General features: G+C 41.1%; 2 protein-coding genes across 3 annotated transcripts in view; both read left to right on the top strand.

The window, feature by feature from the left end:
- Positions 1–8,888, top strand: part of LOC139454470 (RAB11-binding protein RELCH homolog) — a 190,794-nt gene extending 181,906 nt beyond the window's left edge. For both annotated transcript variants that reach the window (XM_071236194.1, XM_071236193.1), the window contains exons 25-27: positions 1,745–1,861; positions 3,833–3,986; positions 4,640–8,888. In XM_071236194.1, coding sequence (XP_071092295.1) covers positions 1,745–1,861; positions 3,833–3,986; positions 4,640–4,775 — 407 coding nt within the window. In that variant the 3' untranslated portion in view covers positions 4,776–8,888. The remainder of the gene's footprint in view (positions 1–1,744; positions 1,862–3,832; positions 3,987–4,639) is intronic.
- Positions 6,470–6,994, top strand: LOC139453869 (uncharacterized). The gene has a single exon (XM_071235320.1). The coding sequence runs from the start codon at positions 6,470–6,472 to the stop codon at positions 6,992–6,994; it is 525 nt and encodes a 174-aa protein (XP_071091421.1).
- Positions 8,889–14,474: the final 5,586 nt, after the last annotated feature.

The following is a 14,474-nucleotide window of genomic DNA, read 5'->3' as shown; positions in this document are numbered from 1 at the left end:
GCCCTAATTATGTTTCTAGGTTTGTCAGCACCATACCCGTGCTCGTGGGTTTCACTGAAGTGGTAAACGTCTGCATCACTTCGGGCTATCCTCCCACATTAAGCTGACACGCCACGATATGACTGGAATACTGTTAAAAGCGGCGTTAAACCCAACTCACTCACTCTATATGTATTGTATTATAATAAGAAAGAGATATCAACTGACCAACCTACCAACTGACCAATTGTTACCTTTTTCATAGTGCTTTGAAATGACCTACTCAGTCAACTACCTCCAATCTCACAGTGAAGTTACCCAACAAGATGCCGTACATTATTGGATTGTAGTCATCTGACTTGTCACACCAGCGGAGGCTGCGTCAATACAAGATGGAGTTACCACTGTCATGGTTGCTATAATTTGCAGTGTAACTTGCAGGGATGTGGCAGTAACCATATTCATTCCAAGTCCAACTTAATTAGGCTGTTTTCCTCTGGTGTGCTGATAAACCCTGTTATTTGATCATCTTATGTTACTGTCACTGTTTTGGTTTAAATGATTTATCACTTTCAAATTCAATTTGCCTGGTGACATTTGGATGGCAGTTCAAATGACTGAGTTAGAATCAGAAGATGAATTGGATATGAAGTAAACTATAGGATTAATGTGGTTATGGCAGAAGCTCAGTAAACTACCAGTATTCCACCCAAAGATTTATTAGGCAGTAGGGTTGTATAATCCCCAAGGAGTTCAGAATAATTTGGTGCTATTCTGTTGCCAGGGATAATGATGTCCTGTGCTTGCTGCTTCAGGTGAGCGGGGCAGCAAGGTAGCCTACTGGATAAGCGTTCGCTCGTCACGCCAATTACCTGAGTTCGATTCCCCGCATGGGTACAATGTGTGAAGCCCATTTCTGGCGTCCCCCACTGTGATATTGCTGGCATATTGCTAAAAGATGCATAAGACCCAACTCACTCACTCACTCTTCAGATTTGGAGTCTGAACATTGGAAATATGGCAGTGCATGCAAAATAGGTGAAATATCAACAATTTGTGTCATATTTCTTCCTTATAATCATGCCATGGTTATCAACACAGTTACACAATGTTTTTTTTACTTCAACATTTGTACGACTTCCAACTTGAGAACTACTACATGGATTCTTTTCAAATTTAAGGAACACTTTCTATACTTATAGGAGAGGTACAGCGCAAAGTTTGATCGTGACGTGTATTTTCTAAAAAAATAGTTTCTTTTTCATATTTTGAATTTAGAATTATTATTTTTACTTCAACATTTGTGCGACCTATAACTTGAAAACTACTTCATGGATTCTTTTCTAATTGGGGGTACAGTTTCTATACTTATAGGAGAGATGCAATGCAAAGTTTGATTTCGATTAGTGGATTTTCTGAGAAAATATGGCATTTTTCACATTTTGAACTTAGAAATATGTTGGAGTTGAAGTCGAGAATACCAGTGAGCCCTGCTCATTGTTTATCTTGTTGTATTTCAGTTTTAGAACTGTGGTATATTTGTCTATATTATATACCGTTTGTAACCAAGTAGCCATTTAATTGTGTCCATCTTGTGTTCCAGTTTTAGAACTGTGATATAATTGTCAGTATCACATACCGTTTGTCACCATTACCATCTAATTGTCTCCATCTTGTGTTTCAGTTTTAGAACCGTAGCATATCTGTCTGCACCACATTCTGTCTGTCACCCTCAGCAACTAATTGTCTTAGTCTTGTGTTTCAGTTATTCTACCCCGGCTGGCAGCAATGGCGATGGCCAATAATAATGTGACCAACGAGACCAAGAAGATGGACATTGCTATGCAGCTGTTTGAAGCCTACAGCGCCATGTCTTGCTGTTGTATCCTACACAGTGTTGCATCCCGGGGACCTGATGGATCAAGTGGTCAGACTCGGTGACTTGGTTTATTTCGTTGTTATTCCCCTACAGAGTGGATAGTTTCTTGTAATATCAATCAGAGGATTGTCTGGTCCAGGCTGATGTCGTATGGCTGGAATGTTGCTGAGTGCGGCTTTAAATAATGAACATAGAAACATATAATGTTTGCTGGTCCTTTTAAAGACCCATGTCTATCGCAAAGGCCACCTGCAGGCAACTGTGTAATATGGCTAGGATTACTAGTTAATGAATGTTGTTTTATGCTACAGTCAAAATATTCCAGCTATAAACCAAGGCATCATGTCAATAATAAAATCTGGACCAGATAAGCCAGTGGTGAATAGAAGGAGTAACATTGTGGAACAAACATATACAGTCAACTGAGTCCCTGTGGCTGACCACCTGATCCATCATGTTCCCCTCTTACAATACTTGACCCGTGAAGATCCGGGGTAGAATAGGTCTTCAGCAACCCGTGCTTGCCGTAAAAGGCGACTATGCTTGTCGTAAAAGGCAACTAACGGGATCGGGTGGTCAGGTTCGCTGACTTGGTTGATGCATGTCATCGTCTCTCAATTGCGTGGATCGATGCTCATGATGGCAATCACTGGATTTTCAGGTCCAGACTCGATTATTTACAGACCACCGTCATATAGCTGGAATATTGCTGAGCGCGGATTTAAACAACAAACAAACAAAACAAAACTTACGATACTTGCTTTATGCATACGTTACTGGAGGTCAAGGGTGCTTACAAAATATTCACTCACTCATTATCATTAAGTTTTATTCAGATATGCCCAGTCTTCTCTCTTCTTTCTTTCCTTTGTCTGCTCATCTATTGCATGGACCGCCTACGTGGTGTAGTTGATAGAGGATCAGCTCGGAGATCAGAAGGCCAGTGGTTTGATTCCTGGCTGAGTCATACCAAAAGGCTTTAAAAGATGATACTTGTTGTAACCCTGCCTGGAACTCCTTATTCAGGGGATAAAATAAGGATTAGTTGTCTCAGTGGTCTAGCGATTATAATGTCGCTATAAAAGTGCAGTAATCTAGCTCTATGCAACTATTTGCCTGTGTCAAACCACTTCTGCCAGTGTTGTATTAGTCATATCAAGCTGAGGACATGGGTGGCACTTTGCCGTGCAGAGTTACCTCCCTGAAGGCATGTCAGGAGCCAATTATCAATGTTGATTTTCCCTGATTGTGACCCTTGGTTTGTCAGCTCCATTTATATATACATTGTCCTGTATGTGTATGGTAAATGTGTATAACTTGTGTCACTTCAGGTGAGGTAACGTGAAATGGGGTTTAACATGGCACTTATATAGTGACGTGCATGCACGTGTGTGTGTGTGTGTGTGTGTGTGGCTGTTTGTACTAGTCAGGTACATGAATACCCAATACTTAACATAAATACCCCACTCAGACACAGTATACTGACTCTGTGCCGACCAGTCTTTGTTTTAGCCCCTTAATGCTGAGCGCCAGACAGGGTAACAACAAGTACAATCTTTTAACGTCTTTTGGTATTATGCAGCCGGGGATCCAACCCCAGACCTTCCATTCTGTGGGTGGATGCTCTACCACTAGACCACGGAGGCGGCCGTGTCACTTTAGACATTCTTGCTACTTTCAACTGACAATCAGTGACATAACTGAAACTCACTCACTCACTCACTCACTCACTCACTCACTCACCCTCCAAACCACTCACTCACTCACCCAACCACCCTCCAACCCAACCAATCACTCACTCACTCTCTCTACCCTCCAACTCATGCACTCACTCACTCACTCACCCTCCAGCCCACCCCGTCACTCGCTCACTCACCCACTCACTCATGCACTCACTCGCTTTACCCACCCTCAAACCCACTCACTAACTCACTCACTCACCCACGAGTTGTTGCCTTCCTTAATTCCCACCAGTCATCAATGACCAGCTCATCCAGGAAGCCATGTTGCCCGGACTCCGATGTCTACGGCAGGACATGGCCGTCATCGCTCCTGACCACGAGGAAGTCGTTGCCTCCATGGTCCGCGAGTACGAGTCCAAGATGGAGGGAGCCCGTCCAGGGGACAGGTAACTGTCTCTGACTCACGGTTGTCATGTGTTGGCTTAGTTTATGAAACTAGGTGCCCTTTTGTTTTTTACTGGGAGTGATGCTATTGATGTTACTGTGACACTGATAGTTGAGTAAATATATAAAGTGGTGATACACTTGTCGTTTACACTTGTCATGTACAACTGTACAATGTTACATTACGTACAAGAAACTAAAGCTCTGTCTTATAAACCGATGTGTACTAGTACCTGATTTCAATGTTAATGTGCCACACAATCAACATTTTTCTTTTACTTTCTGCATTATCTTTGTCAAAATGTGTCTAGACGCTGTACTGCCATGTCTGCAGCAAACTGTTAGATAAGTGAAGATGTGAGTTATCTCCCCTTGTAAGGTATTCAAATCCTTGACAAAGGTCCCTAATCCATTTAAACCCGACCTGAGCTTCATTACTTGAGTACCCATCAGTGGAGTACCGAAACAACGGCCCGTTCCACAAAGGGATCTTAGCACTAAGGTGATCGTAACTCCTATACTTAAACATAGACTTACGATCCTCCAAGCATTAAGATCTCTTTGTGAAACGGGGCCCAGAGCCCTAAAGAAAAACCTGCAAAGCTCACCACACCATGATGATGATGATGATGATGATGTTGTTGTTGTGTTTCAGGAACCTAAGCTTCGCCCAGTCACCAGGAGCTCAACTGGGTTCAGCAGCAGACGACATGAAGTCCAGGGTCATGTCACGCATCAAGGACACCACATCCAAGGCCAATATCTCAAATATATTCACACGCAGGAAGTGATGTCATGGGCAGCCCTGCAGGTCCGCAGCAACCATTCACATGTAGACTTTTGTGTATGGAGCATCAATGACATTGAATATGGCAGCATCCCATGCTCAGCCGCAGTCAGCACATGTACACCTTGACCTTGAAAAACATTTGAGAACTTACAGGTATATTTTAGGAATATTTTAGGGAGTAAAAATATTTTTTGAAGAAAATGCTTCAGTTGTAGCTTGTCTGAGTTGAGATAGAGGCTGAGAATTATTTGCAGGACTCTGGAAAAAGTATTGAGTTACAAGGTCATCTGAATGACAGCAGAATGAGCTTCAAGCTGTGGGTGTGATTTCTGTTCAAAATACGTGATTGGAAGATGTTAACATCTTTAAGAATGGATAATTGTAAATATATGTTATTCTTGTGAAATATGGTAGCGCATTTGCCCAAAACAGGAAAAGAAAACACTATCTACGTGTCTGTCTTGTATTGAATTATAACTATCGGTACAGTTGTCAGTCTGATATTGGTCTGGCATCAGCCCTGCTTAATCCTTGTATCAGCCAAATATCAACTTGGTTTAAGTCCTGTATCAAGTATCAGGTATGCGCCCAGTTTAAGCCTCATATCTAGTATCAGTCTGTTATCTGCCTTGTTTAAGCCAGTTTTCAGTTTAAGCCATCTCGCTGTCTGGTAACCTTGTATCAGTCCAATATTAGCAATGTTTAAGCCTTGCATTAGCTCTGCATCAACCTTATGCCAGTCCTTTGTCAATCCGATATCAGTCCCATATCAGCTGTGTTTAAGCCTTGCATAAGCTTTGTATCAACCTTATGTAAGCCCTGTATCAATCCACTATCAGCTCAGTATCAGGTATGAACACAGTCTGAGCCCATCAGCCTCGTATTAGCTGCTGTTATCCAGCTTGTTTAAACCTACTTATCATCCCTCAAGCAGTCCAGCCCAGTATCATCTGTGGTATACATGTATAACCCTGTATCAGTCCGGTATCAGCCTGTTATCAGTCCATTGCTCCTGTGTCAGTGAGATATAAGTCCAGTATCACCCAAATATCATCTGGGGTGCCATTGTACAAAACAACCTTAGCGCTACGATTGTCATAAGTCTTAAGTGTTAAGGTATGGGAGCTACGATCACATTAGGGCTAAGATCGCTTTGTACAATGAGACCTTGGTTACTACATATACATAATCTCAATATTAATATGATATCCCCCAGCTGGTGTATAATATACAACAATAATGTATGTGCAATACTGTGACTTGTATTATGACATCACCTGTAATATATTTAGATGTCTGTATTGCTGTTGTCTGTGATACAGGTTGAATATAGCTACTTGGTATGGTGTATATAAGTAAGTCCTAGCCTGTACATTTGTGTGTACCACCCCTCCCTCCTTGGAAACAAGGGTGGACGGTATGGGTGGTCTTCACAAAAATGTTTTAGCATTAATATCCAGAATATATTTGTTGGTGAGCAGAACACCTGGATGGTCTCTGCACCCTGGCTGTATCTGCAGGTTTGTGTGAGACTTATGGGCACAGGTGGAGCCTGTCTGTTGTCTGTTTCACGCAGTGGTTGAAAACTTGATCTCATTTACTGTAGAAAATCAAACGTGTGTGTGTGTGTGTGTGTGTGTGTAATATGCCATGTTGATTGTTTGAGTTGAGTTGTCTGATGTTAGTTGAGTTGGTATGTTCCCTTCTTCTCAACCCAATCCTCCACCTCCAACCCTACCTGCCAACCCCTCACCCTCTGCCAACCCTCCACCCCCTACCTGCCAACCCTCCACCCCCTACCTGCCAACCCTCACCCCCTACCTGCCAACCCTCCACCACCTGCCAACCCTCCACCCCCTACCTACCAACCCCTCATCCTCTGCCAACCCTCCACCCCCTATCTGCAAACCCTCGGGCCCCTGCCTGCCAACCCTCCGCCCCCTGCCAACCCTCCATCCCTACCTGCCAACCCTCCACCCCCTACCTGCCAACCCCTCACCCTCTGCCAACCCTCCACCCCCTGCCAACCCCTCACCCTCTGCCAACCCTCCAACCCCTACCTGCCAACCCTCCATCCTTAACCCCCACCCTACTCAATTACTTTTCCAAACCCGCCTCCATCACCACCCCTTCCCCGCCAGCTACCCCAACCACCACACCAACACTTTCCAGTCCACTGTGCCCACTCTGACTGATCAATTTCATGAAAGTCTTACATGATCGAAAATTTGTCTGTCCTGATGGTCTGTTGTTGAATGCTTCCTGTATTGTTATTCTAGTCGCCATCTTCACGGACCTCACAGCTTGGAGAGTGACCTGCCCCTGTTTATGTTTTACCAACTTTATATTCTCACGTGTCAATTCTGTGTCATCCTTTTATCATTCTGTATCAATTCAAGGGCTTTGCTGAAACAGAAAGTGGATGTCCCGTCTGGCTGTTCAAAATTTCACCCCTTCCCTGCGTATGTTTAAGTTTTTTATTTGGGCCATCTCGGTAAAAAGACAACCGTCCACATTTTATAATTTGTGTACAACAAGTTCAGTATTTCCTCATAAATCACCATGAGATGGGACAAATGGAAGCCAAGATTTAATCTCGGAGTGCAGGAAAAAATGTTCTAAAATTTTCAGAGCCCTGTTAGGTCCTCAGGTTTGGTAACTTCGCAGACTCCGCCACTTAGTTGTAGGCAAGTAGGTCGGAGAAATGCCAGTAACTCTTAAAAGGAGCAAGCCCTACTGGCTACAAACTAATTTGTTGTTAAATCTACCCCGGCTTTATCAGTTTCTGTATACTGAAATTTACTATTGAAGTGAAATAAAGGAACATTTCTGATGTCCCCTGCCATGATATTGCTGGAATATTGCTAAAAGTGGCGTAAAACAATAGTCTCTCACTCACTCACTCCCAAAGAGGTAAAAGTGTAAAACCTGCATCACTTTCCTCCCACATTTAGCTGACACTAAAATACTGTTATAAAGCATCACTGAACCAACTCACTCACTCCACAGATGAAGGTGTTCAGGCAGCATTCAGGATGTCATGTGATACAGATGCTGTTCCCATATTTCTTTCCATCAGTATAGTTCATTTCTATCCTCAAAATAAGTTAAAGAACACCCGAATCTTTCACTGACTATGGTTAATATGTCATGACCACGACAGATTAACAGTTAATATGTCATGACCATGACAGATTAAGTTAATATGTCATGGCCATGACAGATTAACTATAATCATGTGAACAAATCTGAAAGTATATCACACTTCTATGAAGATTATCAAAGCTATTACATGCATGTATCACAACGTTACGAGAGATTTTTTTGGTTTTGTTTTTCAATTGTTTAACATTTAATGTTAAGATGTTGTGCCGAACACTAACTGCATCATATAACGACACAGAGATGGGAAAGTATAGGGGAGACTTCGTGGCTGTTATTATTACATGGTGTGGCAGCTTGGAACAGACAGCAGCCTGGGGTACATTCGTTTCTCATTCCTCACATGTTTCACGAGAGATGAAAAAGAGTTTGATCAAAGCAGGTGTAACATGCTCTGTAAAAGAGAATTGATCAATTATGTAAATTAGCGTCACAATGAGGCTGAGACAAAAGGCTGAGCTTGAGGAAATCCTTTGATCCTGAATTTGGACATGTAACTGACATGTCATTGTCATGTCATGTCAAGCAGGCAGAGCTGGTGAGATAGGAGTACGCGGAAGTCGGCTAGTTTCCCAGAACACACAGAGAATTTTATGATATTGTTGAGATGTTTGTGCATATTTTAGACGTGTATAATGGCCTGTGTTTAGAGATTTTTTAACATATGAAATGCTTGTTTGTTTGAATGTAATGATTTTAGATATTTTTTCTATTATTATCTAGACATATCATATGTAAAGGTTGTAGATGTAGCTGTTGCTGTTTCGGTGTTGTCTGGTACATAATATGACATATTATCATTTTAAGTCGGAGAACTTTTGCAGAGAATGCAGGTGGTGAGACACTATGCACTTTAGTCATGCAGTGTGCCTTCTGAACAACTACATGACCTGTGAACCAAAAATAGGGGCGGTGGGGTGGCCTTGTGGTTAAATTGTCCACTCATCACGCTGATAGCCTGGGTTCGATTCCCACATGGGTACAATGTGTGAAGCCTATTTCTGGTGTTCCCCACCGTGAATATTGCATATTGTGGAATATTGCTATAAGCGGTGTAAAACTAGACTCACTCACTCACTGAACAAAAATGATTACAAATTGTTATCCACTGTGTTGTAAGTGAGAGAATATGAGTGTTCAATCAGGAACTGAGAGATGCACAGAAATGATGGAGGCACAAGAACAGTTAGTGTGCTGCAAACGGGCACACCCTATGTTAATAGTTAAGTATTACGTCAGTGATAGACTGTGATTGTGTCAAAGAATTTTAAAGCTGAACTTGCAGTTTCATATTTGCCAGATGGAGTAGCCTCCCTTTGGTCAGGTCAGTAACAGTTGGCAGACAGCATGACAGTGAGTGAGTGAGGTTGTTGCGTAGACATGATAGATGTCAAGATGGGTCTGAAACTTGAAGAAAAAAGGAATTTCTTTAGTTGGGTGGAGGACCAACAAGGCAAGGCAGACACTTAACCTACAAATGTCTGAAACTTCACAATCAACTGCTAGATTTGCATCACCCACAGTGAGTAGAGTGCAGTGCGATAGTGTTTAATGACAATACAAGAAATTAGTCTAGCAGTTGGTGGTGAACCTTTCTAACGATCGATGAAAGAGGAATAATCTCACTCACTCATTGTTCGAATTAAGATTCGTGTTAGGACAGCTCGACTAATTGTATATAGTGTACTAGAAGTGAGTGTGTGTGTGCGTGCGTGAGTATTTGTGTGTGGTTTTTATTGTTGGAGTGATGTTGTGACCACACATGTACAGATATTTCTTGTTGTATCATGTGTTGTATATCCCAGTAATATATAGACTGTAATCTCATGGCAACAATGATGTTAACAATGTTGTACATATTTCTTCAATATTTAATCATTCAAGTGTCTGTTGTTGGTTTCATAATACCCACCATAATATTGTCCGACCCTTCCATCATTCCATAATGTAAACTGCTGGGTAAAAAAAGAATACCCTTGGATATTGGATTTGACTAAAAAATAGAAATGTTATTAAAACATTACTAGGCTGAAAACAGTCGCCAAAACACTGCAAACTTATGGTCCAACACAACTATGATATCAAATACCGTATTCGACATAATAAGCGCCCACGGCGATATTTGCTAATATATTGGCTAGTGAACAATCCCAATTAGCACCCCTTCGGATTGATCAATGTACACAAGACTCATTTATTCGCGTACAATACGCACTCGTGTGTTATATGCACCCTTAATTATTGGCAATTAAATTCTGGAAAAATATATCTGCTGTACAGAAACATTTCAGGCTGTCAGCATCAACCACGAAATTTTTTTTTTTTCACCAAAATAATATTCTAATAAGAGCCCCCTATTTCTAATTCTGAGATGCTCTGGGTGCTAATTACATCGAATACGGTACATCACCTTCAAATGACCATTTCTTGTTTGTTTCATTTTTGGCCACCATTAAACATGGTGTGTACTTTCGTTTGCTCGGCAGTTTCTGTACACTGTACAAACAGACATGTGATAACGTGGGGATGTTTGTCTTGAGACTCACTCATATTGATGATCTGTATCCAAATCAGACGGCTCTTTTTAACAATTTCTTTGCCCTTCTTTTCTCCCTGGTCACTAGAAACACAAGCAGATCCAGCATTTTTAAAAGGGAGGGGTCCAAAACATCAAAATCCTCTCTCAAATATTTTCTTCCTACAATATACCCCGGTCTGGACCCCCACCTATGGCGCCTAGTATATTATTACCTGTGATAACACGGTCATTGACATTGTCGTGACACCAAGACTGACATAATTTTTTTTGACAGGCTTCTCCTTTTTTTTACTGTTTTCCCAGTCAAAGGAAACAGTAGAACCTTAATAATCCAGACAATTTGTGTTTCATTAAACTTTTTGTTTTAAATATACAAGCAATAACTTTTCAAGTTCCATCTCAAACACATGTAAATGAGCAGTGAGGATAGTCACGGAATTGGCCATCCTACAAATAGTCAGGTGACGCGTACAGGGACTGGTTTGGATTAATGAGGTTCAACTGTAGCCAGGGAAACATTGCAGGATCCACTACGTAGCTACGACTAAGTCTCAGACACAGATCTGACGCAGTTTGTCATTATTTGTAGTTTTTTAAAGTTTTAATTATATTTTAAATAATTTATTTGTGTTTTTATAACGACAGTAAATGAGCTTTGTTTTGGTTTTAACATTTTACTTATTTCTGGTCAGTGATAACACTACTTTTCAATTTTTCATTTGTTTTACATTTCAATTTTTTGTCGGCAGAGTCGTAAGCACAGTCTGGCCTTGATATACCATGGTTGAAGTGAACTAATAATTTTGCTGGCTTGTAATGGTACATGTGATGCGAGTATCCCTGGCAGCAATATGGTTACAGACCCTCCTTGTTACGACCTGTCTTATGATAACTCATTTCTTCATCATCAGGGAGGGGTGGTCGGGTAGCCTAGTGGTTAAAGCATTCGCTCGTCACGCCGAAACCCGGGTTCGATTCACGACATGGGTACATTGTGTGAAGCCCATTTCTGGTGTCCCCTGCCGCGATATTGCGGGAATATTGCTAAAAGCGGCGTAAAACCATACTCACTCACCCTGTCTTATGATAACTCATTTCTTCATCATCGGGGTTGTGTTTACCCTACTTGCGCTTACAGAGTTGTCAAGTTAGACAATGTTCAGTCAGTCATGACGATTGGAACGTGTCTAATATTGAGCCGGCCTGTTATGGAAGCAGTGAAATAGCCTGTCTATTTTTTCATAGCTGTCAGATTGGTGATCACATCTCCTGTTGTGTCTGTTTGTCCTATATATGTTCCATGGTTTCTCTTTGTGAATTCCTCTGCATTTGGATGTTCCTTTTCACAATTGTCACAAACATGTTTTGAAGTCCTCTTTGTTAAGGATGTGTGCTGGTATGCTTTTGTACAGCTCAAACATTCGTGGGTGTTCTGACGTCGATCTGTCCCCAGTGTGAAGTGATGACACCAAGATTCATAGCTTGAAAGACAGAGACATGCATCAGGGAAGGCGTTACATATCAAACAGGAAGAGGAGTTGTTTCCCTTTTGATGCCATTGATCACCAGAGTTTTCCGACATGAGACATTTCCTCGGATTCCGGGAATTATGAGATCTTTCCTCTCAGAATGATGTAAAATGCACTTATTTTACTCCTTGTTTTTAAAATGTTCCCTAGATTGGCGATGTTCCTCCAAAAAAGAGTATAGCTGTTCTCATGTCCGAGATGTAAATGAGTAGAAGATAACATTAAATATGACATCACTTCCTTGTTACCTTTGGGACATCATACCATTTCATGATGTCATCAATGGATACCTTTGGGACATCATGCCACTTCATGACATCATCACTGGAATTAGAAATTACGGGGGGAAATAAATATGCATGTTTTAATCAATTTGCCCCAAAAGGCACACTTATGTAGACAATATGTTTTCAGAAAGATGAATGTTTTTAATGAATACTATTATGTTATTAAGTACTTTTATGCAACTATGTTTGCACAATAAGTGTCTAGCCTACAAATGTCTACAATACTGGTCTGTAGCTGAAGGGCACCAAGAGCAGTAGAAAAACAACACACGCCTTTCGAATTTCATTGGAACAGTTCCATTAAATCATGTTGATTTGTAAACTTCCTCCCTGAGTGAAAGTTATATACTGGCCCAGACCAGGGAACATCCTTAATCAACTTTGTCAACCAATTATCTCCCCAACACTGTGATCGTTCCATGTGATGTGTGTACAATGGCAGCCATTCCTGGCTGATGTATAGCGAGATGTTACTGGTCCATCGACCATTTAAATTCAGTTTTGAGATTTATTTAACCGTACAATATGATTTGAAGCTAATATATAAACATCTGCACTAATTTGCACGATTGAATGATTGAATGATTGTACATGGTGTCCGATGTTGTACTCTCAAACCAGGGAGTTGATCACCTGCCCACTCCATCAGTCCATGGTGAAGAGGTAGGCAGGCCAGAAGCCAGGCAACATGGCTTTATTCTGGAACTTGTCTCAGGGGTTTTTAAATGGTAAAGAACTTGGTTTATTAGAATATATAAATATATGAAGACTGCTCCAGTACATAAAAACATAAGAATAGTACAAAACTATATCAGTTTTTTTCTTCGTGTGGGGGCATGGGTGGCCCAGTCGTCTTAGGCACTGCGATTCGCTGTGCAGAGTTGCGTCCCTTGGGCACTTCAGAAACCTATGATTGTGGCTTCGAATCCCGGTTCGCCCCGATTATGTTTCTAGGTTTGTCAGCACCATACCCGTGCTCGTGGGTTTCACCGAAGTGGTAAACGTCTGAGACCTGCATCACTTTGGGCTTTCCTCTCACATTAAGCTGAAATGCTGTGATATAACTGGAATACTGTTAAAAGCGGCGTTAAACCCAACTCACTCACTCATTCACTTGTTCTTCGTATTATGCAAGTACTCAAAACTTTGAATGTGTCAGTTTTGAGGTTTTCTGGAGTATTAAAGTAAGAAAAGTATCTGTATAATGACAATATGTGTCAGGTGGCCCATTTTTTATGCCTGTGCTGGAAGCACTGTGTATTATATCAGCCCTGACCATGGGTATGATCATTATCAGACTCACCTTGAACTTGATGCCTATATACTTGGACAATGACAATACTATGAACAGTTTTTAAATATGCCTTGTTGTGGCTGTGCTGTGTTGATCCCAGCCCTGAACTGGTATACATAATGTGACATGGTATGGTAGCTATGCATAGGGCGCTGATAAAATATCTTGGACCAGAACTTGGACATGCACAAGTGATTGGGTTTGGTAGGCATGTGACATCACTTATGAGAACTTTGTCTTAATATAAGAAATATGTGACATGGAATTTCATCACAAACTATGTACAAAGTTTAAACATGAAACTGACAAATTCATCCTTACGCATGTATGTCATTCTTAAAATCAAAATCTTTTGCAATTGTGTCAGATTATATCATAGTGAAATACCGTATTCGACGTAATAAGCGTTCAGGGCGCTCTGAAAACTAGAAATAGGGGGCTCTTATTAGAATATTACTTTGGTGAAAAAAAACAGAGTTGAAAGATAAATTTCGTGGTTTATGCTGACAGCCTGAAATGTTTTTGTACGACAGATATATTTTTCCAGAATTTAATTGCCCATAATTAAGGGTGCAAATAGCACACGAGTGTGTATTATACGCGAAAAAATAAGTCTTGTGTACATTGATCAATCGGAAGGGCGCCAATTGGAATTATTCACTAGATATATTGGCAAATATCGTCATGGGCGCTTATAAGAGCGGGGTGCTTATTAGAGCGGGGCGCTTATTACGTCGAATACAGTATGTCAGGCCAGTAACATGTGGCCTTGACTGAATCCGATCTCACAAAACATAACAGGGTCCAGATTCATGCAAGAAAATACTCAATTTGGGAAGGAGCATAAAAGGAATGGAGATTTTCCTATTCATGTCTTTTTTCATGAAAA

Source organism: Haliotis cracherodii, unplaced genomic scaffold (genome assembly GCF_022045235.1).
Source record: "Haliotis cracherodii isolate W230 unplaced genomic scaffold, xgHalCrac1.p SCAF_10, whole genome shotgun sequence".
NCBI lineage: Eukaryota > Metazoa > Mollusca > Gastropoda > Lepetellida > Haliotidae > Haliotis > Haliotis cracherodii.
Note: the sequence above shows the minus strand (reverse complement) of the source record. Positions and strands in the feature narration are given on the sequence as shown.

What these genes read in the sequence shown, in the direction of transcription:
- LOC139453869 (XM_071235320.1), top strand. Translation starts at nt 6,470, where the DNA reads ATGTTCCCTTCTTCTCAACCCAATCCTCCACCTCCAACCCTACCTGCC.